At 33.9% G+C, this 16,546-nt stretch overlaps 1 protein-coding gene across 2 annotated transcripts in view; it reads left to right on the plus strand.

Moving 5' to 3' along the window:
• ELP4 (elongator acetyltransferase complex subunit 4) overlaps positions 1-16,546 on the plus strand; it is a 154,422-nt gene that overhangs the window by 8,867 nt on the left and 129,009 nt on the right. For both annotated transcript variants that reach the window (XM_075502052.1, XM_075502053.1), the window contains exon 3: positions 8,870-8,991. In XM_075502052.1, coding sequence (XP_075358167.1) covers positions 8,870-8,991 — 122 coding nt within the window. The remainder of the gene's footprint in view (positions 1-8,869; positions 8,992-16,546) is intronic.

Genomic DNA, 16,546 nt, shown 5'->3' on the forward strand with positions numbered 1-16,546 from the left:
GTGTAGGGCTTATGTGAACCTGCATTAGAGGCTGAACAGCATTTTCTGTTTGCCAGTGAGCAAGGTAATGCTCTTATTGTGACTTGTTGTTACCTTATGGCTAGTTTTTATTTCTGTATTTTATCCATCATTAGAGACAGGTGTTGCTGTCTCACTGAATCTTAGAAAATCTTGATTTTTACATAAAATGTATAAATTAGTGTATGTTGTGGTGCAGATTAAGTAATTTGAATAGTTGCCTGCCAGAAAAAATACCTGACATTACCTAATTCCATATAGGCCACTATCTGTGTAATGGCTACCATTTAAATTCAGATTTTTTGAGGAAACTGAATTGATACAGCGGTTCACTATTGCTGAAAGAGGTTGTCCAAATCCTTCTCCCCATTCTTGGCTGTGCAATCTTGTTGTTCCTTGAGCTGGCGCCAGTGCTTTTCAACTCCCAGCTCTGCAAGTTGACAGAAAACTCTCCCAGTTAAAGAGTGGAGACTGTTCTGTCTGTTTAGTGACCTGAATCAGCTCACTAACAGACAAGATGAGTACCAGAGCCAGCACACGGGAAAGAAGGACTGCACAGCGAGGACTAGGAGAGAAAGTAGATGGCCTTTTTCAAGGCAGCAAGTGCCAGTTAAGCTTAATTTTCTCATTAAATTTCACCCAAATTTCTGTGAATTCAGGAAAAATTATAGAAGTTTTATCTCTTACTGCTTTCAGTGAAGATCTTGCTTTTTTCACTCAGTTTGAGAAGAGCTGCAATCTTGCTATGGACAAAGGAAGAAGAAAAAAATGTTAGAACCTATTGTATTTTACACAGATTGGAGATTATGAAACTAGATGAGTTTTGTTTTGTCTTCCTATTACAATATGCACTGGCCTTTCCAGTAGATGAACTGGGTGGCATCAAATGAACCTACTGGCTGGAAAATAGTCATTGAGCAAAAGAAAGCTGTTCTTCGGATGGTATGCAATTAAGTGGAAGAATACTTCAACAGAGGGTGTTGTGGATGTAAAAAAAAAAAATCATGATCTCAGAGGGAAACTGGGCAGCTTGATGGAAGAGAAAACCATTTGCATTTCTAGGTTAGTGGATACCAAGTCCGGCTAAGGAAGTCCTTGAGCTACAAATGGTGGGAGGCTGAGCAAGTGCTTGGGTGAAACATCTCATTGCTTGTTCAGTTCTTATTACCTCTTCCTAAATATCTGCTTTTGGCTACTGTTGAGAATATGGTTAGCTGTCCATTTGACCCGACCTTAATGGCACCAGATGAAGCGAGTACAAAGGCAGTGAGCTTTGTGTTCTAATGAAAGAGACAACAAGACTCAATGATTTGAAAATGATGGGATTTTTACCTGGATTTTTTTTTCCCCTCCCCTGAGTGCGTAGCTGGCAATACTCAGTGGTGGGTTTTAATTTACTTATCCCCTACATTGGTTGTTTATTTGTGATCTGATATTAAAATTAGCTTCACAGAAACACGAAGGAGAATCTCTCTTTTAGATTTGAAAGCTAATTTTTTCCCAAATAAACTTACCATATATTATTCTGAAACATATAATTATATACAAAAAGACTTAAAGTAAGAACTATATTTATTCATGACTCACTAGTCTAAAAATTTTTAGACTAATTTTTAAAGTTGGTGCAGGTAGAATTGTAACTGCATTGTTAGAATATCCTGTCAGTATACAAAAAAATTCTGTCATGAGATTAGTCTAGGCAAGCTTAATATTATACAGGATTGAAGCTGTCAGCGATAAACCTCCTAGGAAGATCTTTCTGCGTTGTACTCCAAGTGTTATAAAAAGGTTAAATTCTTCCCCCTTCCTTCAACATTCTCTAAGGCAAGAATAAATTGCATTACTTTTAGCTTAGCTCCCTTTGCAAATTAAATGCTCATCTTCATTATTTGACACATTATCTTGGTTAATTTAACCAAATAATAGTAGATTTGGGGTATTAAAATATTTATTTTAACTGTTGTGTTCTGGAGATGTAGTAATGGCCCAGGTTACTTGATAAGACTGTAAAATATTGTTTGAAATATAAGTGCACAATTTTTTAAAAATTTAATTTGTAATAAAGAGCATCATGATTTTCAGTTGAACTTAATTCTATAATATATTCTTTTGACAGTGTTTTATTTATATGAGAATTAGAGAGTTGAGGCACATGGTAGTCTCATGCAAGATCCTAGCTACGAGAGGAACTTGAAGCTTCCTGGGTTTTGTTCATACAGCAAGAATGTTTTGGATTTTAACTACTTTAATTTCAAAAGATCTTACTGTACTGGGTTTATAAGAAGTGGTAAAACAAGCATTCTGACTCTGCGTGAAATGAAATGTGAACACTATCAAAACAGTTTGTTCAATATGAATATGAGACCACTTGTTTTTTGTTTCATCTTAAACTGCTCCAGAAGATTAGCTTTGTAGAAGAATCTCCCCTTTCCAAACAAACAAATAGTACAGCTGTTGATTAAGCACACTCCTTTCCCCCCTCCCTGCTCTGATGTACTCCAACCTATTATATGTCTGTTTTGGCAGCCTCAGGAAGAGTTTCCAGGAGCATGTTATTTTGTTTTTTAAATATAAGCCTTGTTTATATAACACATTCTGCATAGTGGGTTACCGCGCAGTTAAATAGGTCTGTCCTGGGTGCCCTATAAGTACCTATTCTTACATACCTTTAAGATGCTCTAGGTTTGATAAGGTCATTGATGGCTAAATGTTTTAAAGATTATCAGTAGGAGGGTTTTTGTTGGTAGCTGAGGTCAATTATTAAAAGTTAGAGTTGTCTCATTAAAAGCAGGTCTATACTTGTACATTCTAAGCCTTGAAGCAGTTTCAGCTACTTTAATTAGCTACTGTTATTTTTGCTAGACATGCAATTTAACCTGACTGGTAAGAGCTCTCTTTACTTGTCAATATAATTGAATTTATCATCTTTTTAAAGTTGAAAAATATAATCTCTGGCAAGGTACAAAACAGTGATTTGTTAAATATAATTCTACAAAATAGGAGTTACCAGAATTCACCTTCCTGAAGTATGGCCAAATGCCAAAAATTGTAACTTATATGTTTGACAACTCCATTTTGGCATGTGCTAATTAAATGCAAGTGACACAGAGTATATCCCCTCAAGCATAGTAAATGTGGACATTAGTAAAGTATCTTTTAAAATGGAATTTCAGATTATTAAAATAATCGCATCTTATAACCTGCGGCAATTCAGAGGGATGTTTCATAGCTACAGAAAGACACACCTTAGGTCACAGTACCATACTGTAGAACTATCTGGTGAAAAAATGATCAATACTGATAGACTATGACAGGCTTTTGGCAGCTTTAGGGCAACCTGTCTAGACTTTGTACAGAGAAAAGAAAAATAAGCTATCTGTACATTACATTGTTGCAGTCTTATTTTTTCCTCTTAGAACTCTCATCATTTTAAGCAATTATACTACAAATTACCTCTGGAGTTTTTCAAAGTTCTTCATGCCATTTAATATACTGATGTTTAAAAGTCAGCTATTATAAATATGATCTATACATATTTGTTACCTTATGGTGGATTTTCTTCCTGGCTTTTTGTTCCTTTTCAAGTTACAGTGCTTACTCTCCGTCTCTCCCTTGGAACATGAATGTCTCTGTGCAGGGGGAGCAGTTATGGCTAGAGATTTTTTCCTTAAGACCACACGTTTACATATCAATTTCCATAATTAGATGATATTTTTGTCCTTGACTTTTTTATAAATTATGTATTTACAGTGCCTCACTCATATCTGCTCTCTTTGTGTTGTGTGCTCTGGCTAAACTCCAGTGCCTTAAAGTTTTGTATCTAATTCCATGACCCACTGATTTCTTTGAGTAGTAGCTACAGACATGCACATGCACAAAGGTGTTGAGAATGTCTCTTATGTGTTCAGTAGCCTGTACAGTCTAGGGGGTGAAAAGAGCCATAAATAGGAATTGGTCTTTGTCCTTAGTTTTCAACATGGTTATATGTTGGAATTCATTGCACTGAAATGGACAATACTGCTTTTTCTTCATGACTATTTTAGCTATGAAAGCATGCTGTTGTGGAAAGAGACCAATGAATAATGATCACAATAAACTATTTTATTTATGTCCTTATCTGTAGGATCAGAAGAGCTTTTGTCCTGGAGACAATATGCATAACTTTTAGGTAAACAGTCTCTTTTCCTTGTATAGTTTTACGCTTCACTAGTTACTCACCTGCTACTTAGCTGTAAGAACACTCTTTGTTCAAAAAGAATTGGAGAAAGCTGCGGACTGTTGTGTGACTTGCGGTGACTGGACTCAGAAAAGAGTCTGCAGCTGCAAGAGTCTTATTTGTTTATGTGCCTTATTAGCTAGAAGTAAAGTTCTGCTACGATGGCTGCTGACAGGACAGCTCTTTAGTATGGAGGCTAAGAATAAAGGTTTGGGCCAGGCTTGTCTTAAGTATCTGGGCTGACTAAAATGCACTTAAGTGTTAGTTCCTACACATATAGAATGGAGGTAGTTCTTTTGGATGTGGGTGTAATTTGGAAAAATAAACATAACAGTTGAGAATTTATCCTAGCCATCAAAATAGTAAGTCCAAGCATTATCAGAAAGCAAATATACTTCAAAGTATTTCATCCAATTTATCTATGAAAGTAATCAGTGAGCTACTGAAGTACCTGTGCTAAATGATTTGTTTGTTTATTTACAAGAAGAAAGCTGTACTACTATGGTTTTGAATAGTAACGTAACTATTGAAGCCAGGGTACAATGGACGCTATCAGAAAAGCCCCATATGGGTGCACTTTAGATCTTTTGAATACCACAAAAGTTTAGTGACCTAGAAATGAATCAATAAAAAGCCATCCTCTATGTGACAAATTGAAGAACTGAGGGATTCTTACAGATGCATTGACTTTAACAATTCAAGATACACTGTTTGTAAAGGCTTTCTGAGACACATTTAATCCTTAGAGTACTGTAGCAGACTATAAGGTGTTTTATATTTAGATCACTCTCCAATAGCTCATTTCCTATTTTTACTGTAAGTTTACTGTTACGAAAATCAATGTAAGAAGACTAAAGGAAAGGCTAATGCTAAAATGATGCGTCCTTACACTGAATGTAAATTGTTTTAATTTGCTAAATTGAAAATTCCTTATTGTTCTGCAAAATATGTTTTGGAAGGGTATGGCAGTGTAAGAACCTCTTTAGTCCTGTTATATTACAAATAAGTCTATCAGTCAACAAAATTAATTATAATCTTGGATAGGTCAGTAAAAGGGTTTATATCCCTGCTCCCCATTGCTTCATTTCTATAGCTTGTTTTAACATTTCAGCGTTTCAAGTAAAATTTGAGTAAAAATTCTTCTTAATTACTACAGCTTTATTTCCTCTTAGTTAAATAATCATCAACACACAGTATGATTTCTTATATTTATCTATGCTTTATGGAGTTTCCATGTTATGTCTGGCACAAAATTTAACATGTTGTTTACTGTCTAAGGAATAATTAATATAAAAAAATGATGATCCAGAAAGACTGTCTGTATAGTTGCAGGCACATACACAAATCATAAAATACTTGGACTAAATGAGATACTGGCTAATACTCCATTAAATGTCAGTTAAGTCCTGTCCGTATGCAATACAACTCAGTGTTTCTGTGCCTCAAATGATGAAGGTGAACTTTAGCTTGTAGATAAAAATTAAGAAATCAAGATTTTTGATTCACCAAGCATGAAGTAAATGCTACAGCTGAGGATCCTCCCAGGGTGCCTGTGTAGTGTTCCTTTTCCTCTTCCGTTCAAAGGAAGGGAGGTCTAACAAAATTGTCTCCCTCCACTGACGTCTGCTGCAGCGATGTGATTATATGGGAGGCTTGGTGGCTTCTTTCAGGTAGCTCAGACAATTTTTTATTAAAAAAAATTAATAAGTAGATATCATGCTGTCACTTTGATTTCTAGAGGGCTTTGGTTCTTAAATTGAGAGCTTCATAGGTGGAGATTAGCACATGGAAGTCAATATCCTGTGAATAATATATTGCCAATTATATTGCAGTAAGGAACCAAAGCATAAATAACTAGAGAGAGCCAACATTTAGGGGGTGTATGTGTTCCTGGACTCCAATTATAAGGGAGAATTACTCTGCATATGGGGCTTTTTTTCCTCTTGTTGAAGCAGTTTAAGATCTAAGAAGGCTCCAAAGACTATATTTACAAAATAAGACTATAATATTTCTTCAAAACTTTAGATGGCGTCAGTTCTACTTTTTACTTCTGCAACTGTAGTGCTTCAGTTTTATCTGAATTGAGTCTTGTCTCCATCCTAGTCTCATACATGGACCTACATCCTCAGTCACAGCACAGTGTATGGAGCTGAGTTACTAGGAGAACAGTTCTTCAGTAACACTATTAATGGCTTTTTAAGCATGTGATATTTAATTAAGAGCTCCTAACTTTCAAGGAAATTGCAGTTTGTAATTCTGTAATGCTTTTGGAAATCAGTCCTGCTGAAATTTTAATAGGGAACCCAGCGCTGTCAACAGTAAGCATTTGTCCCTACTGTACTTTTCACGATACTGATCTGTCCATATTTTTCACTAGACTGTTATTTTTAAAGACGATAAATGTGTTATTGGAAGTATATTAGAAGGCTAATATGGCCTACCAAGCAGGTTAACAGTATCAAAGGTAAATTATATTAATATATATATTATATATATTAATATATAATATATAATATATAATATATAATATTATATTAATATATAATAATAAATATGAGTTCTTAAGACACTCAGACTCTACAATAAGATGGATATATCAATGGCTAGTACTAATAGCAATAGTGTTGTAATTATTGTATTCCTTTGGCTTATTTGGATGTCCAGTTTTATGTAATTTCCTGTCTTAGCGACTGTGTTATGGAGCATTTTTCTCTGTCTTGAAATGTTGCTTTAGAGTCACTTTTAGTTCATTTCTTGGGTTTAATGAAAGGGAAACTTTTCAATAAGTATTTCTCCTTAACAACAAAGTAGGTAATCTTGATGGCTTATCTTTAGGGATTATTCTGAAGGAGGAAGAAGAAAGAAATGAAAGAAATAAATTTTCCAAATTTCACGTGTATACCTTTTAACTTTAAAAAAAAAAAGTATCCCAAATGCTAAATTTAAAAGTGAAATAAAAAAGCAGGAAATAAATTCTGTTTTGCCCAGTATCCCATGGAGGATGGGGAATATATCTGAGAGAACTTTTCTTTCTCCAGTGAATTTGAAAACTTGTGGTTTGAATTTCTTTCTCTTGTTAATCTAAGCACTGAAAGTGTCAGTACTTGTGTATGATATCAGGAGCGTAGCAGTGCAACACTATTTTTCTGTGATTTGTTTCTTAAGTTACCCCATTGCTATTAATGTTGTTTCTCCTTTCTGGATATAGGTCTTTCGTCCCACTCCACTTCATTGGTTCTTTTTGACTCTTAAACTCCAAAACATACTATTCTGGTACATATCAAAGTTATATTCTTTTTGTTTTCCTTCTTTAGTATTTTTTACAAGTTAGATATGAATGACAACTTTCTTATTTTCAGCCTTTGTTATTGGTTTTGTGGTTTTTCTTTTAATATTTTCCTGTGTGATTCATAATAGGGAGGAAATTGTTTCCAAGTCACACAAAGAATGGATTAAGAGTCTTGTTGGTTCTGCATAAAGAAAATCTATCTCTCTGTATTTTTCTGCCACAACATCCCTGTGTATTATCTTCAGCAGCCAGATTAACAGATGAAAAAGTGAAACCTTACATTGTTTCATTTACTTTCCTCCCAAATAAAATATTTCCGATATCTTTCTAAACAAATGTTAGAAATATGTTGCTCCAAAGGGCAAGATCTAAAATTTTACTGGACAATTAATTGGGTAGTTATATTGTTAGGAATGGTTTTTGCTAGCATTAACATTGCTATTGTTTACATTTCCTAAAAATAAAGAAAATCAGAGATGGTTCAAGTTTCAATTGTTATTTACTCATTCACTCCCCGCATAGTTTTGAGTTATGATAAATTTTAATTGTATGAAGCTTATTAAGACTTTCTAATTCTGGTAATTTCTGATACTTAACTTGCAACAAAGAAGCTGAAGGAAATATTAGCCTTTCTGAAGTCAGTGGGAGTTTGTATTTTTATTTCAGTAGGCTAGTATTCACAATCTCTGTTAACAAGTATTGTCTCACTTCTTAAACAATAAGTTCATGTGTCTTTTGAATGTGTTCCTGATTTTGCACTGGTTAGCTTTCAAAAATGGCGTTGCAAATTGTCTATTTTTTCAATATATCCATTTGTTTTGCCTATTTTTGTAGTTCTCACGGTTTTGAAAGAAATGCAGATGTAAGAATGTCTCTATAACAAATAAGACCTTTATATAGCTTTAGCATGCCAAATATGATTAAATTTTGAAAAGCATCAATTAATAGATATTTCAAGCAAGTTGATTGATATTTTAAGTATTAAGAATATAAATATTAACACAGGTCTCCCAAATGAACAAAACCCCTTCCCATAAACCATGATTTTGGTAATCTTAGTTAATACTTCTGGGAAACCTTGTTAGGAAGGTAGCACTATTGCTGTATCCCATCCATATCTTAGAATCAAATACATGATTGAGAACTATTTCTCTGGCTTGAGAAATTAGGAATACAATATTGTCAAGCATTATTTTTAAAGCTTTGGAATCATATTTTACCTGTTATCTCTGTTGTACATTATATACTCTAGGAGGTAGACCAAAAGAGGGCTTTATATGTGAAAATACAGGTGGGTGATTTATGTAACAAAAAAGAAAAAATTCCAACCATTCTTCTTTTCACAGAGGAAGATAAATACGGTCTTTACTCCAGTTTGTTGTTCAAGTATTTTCTCGCGGAGGGAGTTGTCTGTGGACATGACTTGTTTGTTGCTTCTGCTAAAGAGCATCCTGACAACATCTTAAAGGTAAAGAAGACTCATAGCTTTTGCCAAGGAAAGCTGTAATCTCTTGATGAATTTAAATACATTTTAAAGTGTATATATTGTGTAGTAAGAAATTAATTAATCTTGGTGATTCATAAGAATGTGTTGGGAAGTGCAGGAGTATTTACACTAGCCCGATTTGGGAATTAAATATAGCTCGCTAGCCTCCATCTACAGACAATGGAGTAAGGTCCTCCCCAGGCCAAATCAGGCTAGGAGCCTACTTATCCTTTATTTTGGTTATGGAAAAAAACAGAGAGACTAGCTGGCTTAGCTGAATGGTTTGAGTAAACCCAACTGTTTACAGTTTCCACCTGCCTATCAGGAAGAGTAGTTAAGCTGCTTCCAATATATTGTGGTAGAAACAGTGTACAATTTGTGTAGATATTTATTGTAGTTTCCTATAGAAAGAAAAATATCATTTAATGTCTTTACAAATTCCTTTACATGTACTTTTCATTCTGACTGTCTTTTTTCTACTAGGAAACCTGATCAGCTTTGGATCAGGTCATATAGAAAGGTTCCTTTCAGACTTCAGTGAGCTCCTAATCAAACACTGATAGTTTCCATTATAAGGAAATTATATAAGGGAAAAAGCCCTATCAACACTACAAAAAATGCTGAAGTGTGAGGATAATCTTATAAAATTTCATTAAATATTTTATGTCTTTCTAAGGCTGGTTTTTCTAATATCAAAAGTAACATATAATTTACTGATTACTTCTGCATCAAGTGAAGTCTGGCTATTTCCTTAAGAGTCTTCAGAGACTGGTTCTGGACAAAATGATTACTTTTCTTTTTTCCTACCTCGTGATGGTAGATTCTATGCCTTAGCTACTCAATATTATCTTCAGTATTCAGGAAAAAGTATATTCTTAATGAAATGATATGATTGTGGTTATGAAAAATCTAATTATTTTTTTATGTTCTTGAACCTAAAGAGGATTCATTTAGGGGTGAAATATTTATCATTTGTTCTTGTGGTTTAGATTGTAGCCTAAACAAGTAGGTTAGAATTTGTTTGTGAAGTATGAATTACAGAAGAACATGCTATATTTTTAATAATATTTGTTTTTAAATAACTGATAATCAAGTTATTGACTCTGACTGTACAATACATGATCATTACGGTTGTTTTTCTCATCAAAATTAAATTATTCAAATTAATATTTTTACTGCATAGTATTAAAATTTCTTAAAATGGAGTAGCTAATATATATTTTATTCTTCTTTCATTCACCTTTGAATCAATTGTTCATAGCATGTCATATTTTTCCTAGCTCCCGTTCTTTATGCTTTTGCAAGTTAATCAACAGGCATTGTTATATACATCTATGCTTCTTGTACCAGTTTGAGTTTGTGGTCCGTTAGTTCGATGTGACTTACTGAGCTCTGTTGTCTGATCCAGGATAGGTTTTCCTTCTTACTTTTCAGGGGTAGACACTAGGTAATAATACTGCATTCCTCTGTTGTAACTCTGTAGTGGTGTTACTATAAGAGATTATAAATGGATGGACAATATTACTACAGGAAAGTTGAGGAAAACATAATTTTGTCTTCTTTTCTTCCTCCATTTGTGTGTTTATATATCCCACAGTACTCTTGTCTATGCTTTCCTACTCTTACCTTGACTTTTCAACACTTTTAACAGACAAGGCACAGTAGAGTTGATTTCTCTGATTTGTATTGCTGTCTTGAAATTGTTTTAGTGATGTAACCCTGTAATATGCTATACATCAATCTAGAAAATGACGTACTTTCACACTTGGAAAGCTTACACACTTCTTGAAATGCCAATATGTGTTACCTAAAAAACATTATTGCATCACCTGGAAAAAGTCGATCTAAGACTGGCATTGGCTACAGTTAGGTGTCCAAATCACAGAGGTAAAGGAGTTTTCCCTACAACTGTCTCACGTGAAGAGAGGACCTTCAGGTGCTTCAAGAAGTCCTCTCCTGTCATAAAAATGAGCTGTTGGGGATTTGGATGTCTCCACCAAGTCAGGATTTTAATATAACATATCTGACTGTTGATTAACATTGCATTTTATTTAATGACATTAATAATTAATTTATTTTCAGTATCTGATTGGACTGTATTCTTTACTGGAAAGGCAACGTAGATTTGGTACATATCTACCCGAATTACACATTTTATGATTGTTTTTTGTTTTATAAAATTCAGGCATGGATTCAATATATTCTATAGCTAGTATTCTAATTAACTGGTATTTTACATAAAGACAGTTCCTTAACTGCCTTATGTCCATATTGTATGGTCAGTCTGTACATTCAGTTCTCTGCTGAGATGCCATAATTGCCCTGTTCTAATTTTATGGTGTGATTGGAAGTTTTGTGAACCTATAACCAAGACAAATATTGCTGGTAGTAGGAAGGGGAAAAGACATTCTTATAGACCATAATTATCTTGAAATTGTGTATAACTAAAAGACAAGCAGAGGATAAAAAGCCCTGATCAGCTGCCTAAGATATATTATATTACCACCCACCAATTTATCCATCATCCTTTGAAAACATATTCATGCCTTTTGTAGTCAAAGCTCCTTAAGGAAATTGGCATTAAGACGTAATGCTGAAAAATTATACACCTCTGGTAAAACCTACAGAACTATATCCATGTTGTTTTTTAGAAATTATTTTAAACATTTGAGAGCATTTCTCTTCAATCTATATTCTTCAACAAAAGGCAACTTTTTACTATAAGGGCATAAGAACTGGGAATAGTGTACAATATAAGAAATAGTATGGTATACTTCTGTGATCGATCATAAAATAAAACTGATTGCATTGGTAAATGGAAAACTAATTTAATAATAAAATGGCTGAAGGACACATTGTATCTTAACGTTCCATTTTCAGTACCATACCTTATTAAGTTTAGACTACAAATTATAAAAGGCTGTTACATGCTCAAGCTTAAAAACAAAGAGAAACTAATAAAATAGATGGGTTTTTTTCTTGTATCTATTTTCTTAACTTCACTGTGTTTAGTGGCTATATTTTTTTTATAATTCAGCACTCTAAAGTTAATGACAGCTATTTTGAAGTTGCATATAGTGTATGTGTTTGAGAATGGAACATAAAAATTTGAGTATATGGTTATATTTATTACAGAGGACGTCTTAACTTAAACACTATTATGCTCTTTGTAAGAAATAGCAAGCAAGGGATTTGCATATTTCCTTGAACATCACTATAGCCAAAATTAGAACAGGCTGGCATCCACTCCAAGTCGGGCTGGGTACCAAACTGACTTCTGGAAGGCATAAAAATACAGTAACTATATAACAGCTTAGTTCTTTACATCTATTCTCCTTGTTAATGCCAAGGTATGGTTCCAGTCTTAAAAAAAAAAAAAAAATCTGTATCTGTGGTGGCTGCATTTCTGTATTTCTTTCTCACTTTTCCTTCTCAGATTTGGCATTAAAATTCTAGAACTGCCTAAACTGCCTATATAAGAATCTCTTTGCCTTTTTTCCTGAGTAATTATTTTATCTAGACCTTGGCGGGGGGAACTGATTTTCACAAGTTTTAATGAGAAAAAAATGGATTATATTTGCCAGTTATGAGCTCATCTTGAAATAAAGAGTGCTTTCTGTTAAGTTGCTTTTACCGTGGAGCCTGTGCAAAGTTTGTCTCTCAAGAGGAGGACTTACTGGTCATTATACATGCTGGGAAACAGAAACCAGCATGCACTGGAGTCCAACAATTTCCCTGTGGGATCCTGGCCAATGTTACTTCAATGACTATTGCATTGGGAACCTGGAAGCCTGAGGTGGAAGAGTGGGAGGTCCAGAACTGCTTTCTAGAGCTGCATCTGTTCATCTCCTGTGGAAAAGTTGAAGAAAGCTTTGTGCAATTTTTATGGAATTTCTGTTTTCAAGCTGGAATTTTATTACACGATACTTCTGGACACTGTTGAGATTGCCTTCTGGAGGTTCTCTGACAAGATGAGAGGATAAAAAGTACAGCCTTCAACCAAAAAACTTACTTTGACGTAGTCTATGAGCCTGCTGCTTATGGTGAGGATGCTTTTCCTAACTCTGCTATAGAGGACAGCAGCCTTAGAAGGAAATGCATTCCCCAAAATTCTACACCCAATCAAGTCCTTTGAGGCTTACCATACTAAGGTATGAAGTGATATTTACCTTGTACACCTGGTGTCATTGTACTTCCAAGTTTGAAAATGAACAATATGCAAACAGTTTGCTGTCTGGAGAACTGCAAAGAAGATTCTCTTGAGTAGTAAAGCCCTTAGTGTGCCCATGTATCAGATACACAGCTTCACTGTGTTTGCTGGACGTATCCTGAAGTCAAATCAGTCAGGAGAAACCACGCTAGTGGTCTAGGGAACCACAGGGAAAGCAAAAAATGCAGCATTACTTGGTGAGGAAACTGGGAGGTGCATGTAGAGAAGTATAATGGTTTATTAAAAAAAATAAATAGGGACAAGATTAAAAAAACCTCCAGGAACAAGTTTTTTAAAAATTCCTACCAAGCTGAAAAGATCTCTAAAACAAAAGTGGAAGTATACTTTAAATACGGCATTTTGCTTAAGTACTATGTCATTTGGAAAAGACTGAAAAAATTCCACTTCCAACAAGCTGGTTATACTGAGCAGACCTGAAGAACAGAAAGTGCACATTTACTCTTTTTCCACTGAAAAGATGAATGCAGAAAGAATCTAGCAAAATGTACTTTTGTTATTTCCAGGATTATTTAAAAAAATAATAACAATATACAACCCACTGAGCATCAGTGTTGTGTTACTGTGTATGCAAACAACCTCTTGAAAGAAAGCATAGCTGTCTACATGGATTTTTTTATTCCAGCAAAGTACATTCAACCATGATGCTTACATTTTTCCCTCATAGATATGACTCTAAAACATTATTTTGTCAAAAGCAAGAATGCAAACCTGGAAGAAATGATCAAGGCTGGTGACCAGGGCTTTCCAAGCTTCCATTTTAAGAGTGCTATTCTAACTCCTTCCTGTCTCTTCACTATCTGGTGTTGTGAAAGAAGCTGTGTATGAATGCAAGAGGTGTTTTTTTCTGTCATCTGACATTTTTAGATGCTACATAAAGAAATTAAAAGCATAACAACTTGAAAGGTAAAAATATATATTGAAGCAGGACTACATTCCTATTACCCTTTTTTTCCCAATTGTATTTTCAAAATACATGAGCTTGTTACAAGCTGCTGCATGCTATTAAATGTTATCACTTAATACACAGAAATCCAATTACAGTTACAGCACTAGTGAACTTTCCTACCGCCTTTTACCTCTCTTTCTGAAGTAAAGATAACCTTGTGGCACAAAGACTAGGGTTGAAGCTAACCCTAGCAGCTGTCTCAGAGTTTGAAAGTTCCTTTGAAAAAACTAATTTCTTTATTATATAGCTCTTGCTCATCTGTTTACTTTTCTTGCTTGCATGTTGGGTAAATGGAATATCTATTTTACGTTTTTCTGTATTGAAATGCAAATATTTTAGTTATATTGTAATATAATTTTCTGCATTACAAAACTGTTATAAACTTCACAGAGAAGTTGTATGGCTGTGAAAGAGGATGCTGGAAAAAAATAATCGCTTCTGTTTAAAAAGAATGAAATCCTTTTAAGTAGTACCCACGCTGGGAACTCTCTAAAGTATAAAGCTTAGTCTTTGTCAAAAGTTCAGACCAATCTAATAAAAAGATTTTCCAGAACCAGAGGAAATAAATGTTTGGCTTAAATTTCAGGTTTCCTATCTACCAATCCTTGGCTGTTTATTAGGATATTTTCTTTCATGATCTTAGTTATGAAATGATGTTTGTTTTTAAACACAGATCTTACTTAGCCTGTTAAATGTATCATAAAAGTAGTAGCTTAAAAAACCCAAATGTTTAGGCTTCAGTGTTCACAAATAACTATTTTACAAATCTAGTTGGTAACTTTGTAGAATTGATTTGTTTAATTAGCGAACTATTGCTTACAGTGCTCCTCTGTAAAGGTGTTCATGAATAATGTTGTTATTGTTAAAACTGCTTAGGCCAGTGCACTATACACTGCAGCATAGTTTACAGAATTTTGGAGAAGGGCACTCTCATTTTTATTTAGTTTCTTCGCATTACTTTTTTTAGTATGTTGTTCTCTTTTTTTGTTGTATTTATCTTTTACTTACTTAAGCATCATGAACTGATTTAGAAAAAGATGAAATAAAAAAAAAATCATCTAATCTTCTTGTATGCATTCCTGGTTTCAATGTTGTGAAATTGAGCCATAGTGCAAGGAGGTTATAGCAAAGAGTTCTATGACTTGACTGTAGGGTTTACTTCTGTGTATGTGAAGTAGAGAATATATTCTTACAGGTTAAAAAAAAAATACCCCTTAGAGTACTTTCAATTAACCTTTTTTATTTCATAAAACAGAGGAATATTACTTCCCTTTTGTCTTCACACAATTCTCGTTTACCCTGGGTTGACATCCATTTGGTCCTTTTGAATGTCAAAGAAAAACTTCCGTAGAACAGCCTTACCTGGAGATGGAAATAAATTGTTGTACAAGGGCCACTGAAAGGAGAAAGATTCTGTATCCAGTCATTTGTGTTCTTTAACAATAGACCTTGTCTTCACAAGTGTTTACAATCAAAATAGAATCCTCCCCCCTTTTGGGAGTAGGGCCCTTTAAACTGACATTTATATAATACATTATTGGAAAGAAAATATTTACTTTTCCTGACTTACCATCTGGTGTCCTTTAAATATGAAAAATTAACATAATGAAAAAGAGCCTTAAATTCATGTGAGTTTAAATTATTTAAATATCGTTGCAATTAGAGATCAACAGTGAATCATATTCCCTTTAATATTTTTTTATTTCACATTTCTTTAAACATACCTGTGATTATATTGCATTGCAAAATAGTTGCATAAAAACATGTGAACAACTTATTTATTGACACATAAATAGATAATGTTTTAAATTCTTAAGTACTATTAATTATACAGTTATTGAAACCCCAAAGGATCAAAGGTTTTTATATAAGAGGGATTTCACATACAGCTTGGATTATGTTGCTAAATAATAGCACAGTAGTACTTCTTTAGCATTGTAAAATAGCTTAGAGAAGAGTATGATGCCTATAGTTGGTGTAATGCATTGGTAATTAAGAGGGTGTGAGGTTAAGCTTCATTAACTGCTGTGGGATTGTATCTTGGATTTTATTATCCCCTAGAGAACATAAGGAGTGAGAGAGGTCAAACTGTTAGAATCTGATTTTGCTTCGTGCATCTGCCAAAACAAGGCAAGCAAAGTAATGTGGCAGCAAGCACAGAAGGACCTGGATTGCTAGCAGATATGGGTTGTACATCGTTTTATTACAAAGATAAAAGATTTATTGATGAAATAAATTATTTCATGTTTGCGATAAAGCCTTCATAAGCTTGGTTTGTAGGAAACAAAACTATTTTAATTGCATTGTCATTTAGTATTAGTGCTTTAGAAAACCTGGGTTTTTTCAACATTTATTTTTTA

This window comes from Mycteria americana, chromosome 5 (assembly GCF_035582795.1).
Source record: "Mycteria americana isolate JAX WOST 10 ecotype Jacksonville Zoo and Gardens chromosome 5, USCA_MyAme_1.0, whole genome shotgun sequence".
Lineage (NCBI taxonomy): Eukaryota > Metazoa > Chordata > Aves > Ciconiiformes > Ciconiidae > Mycteria > Mycteria americana.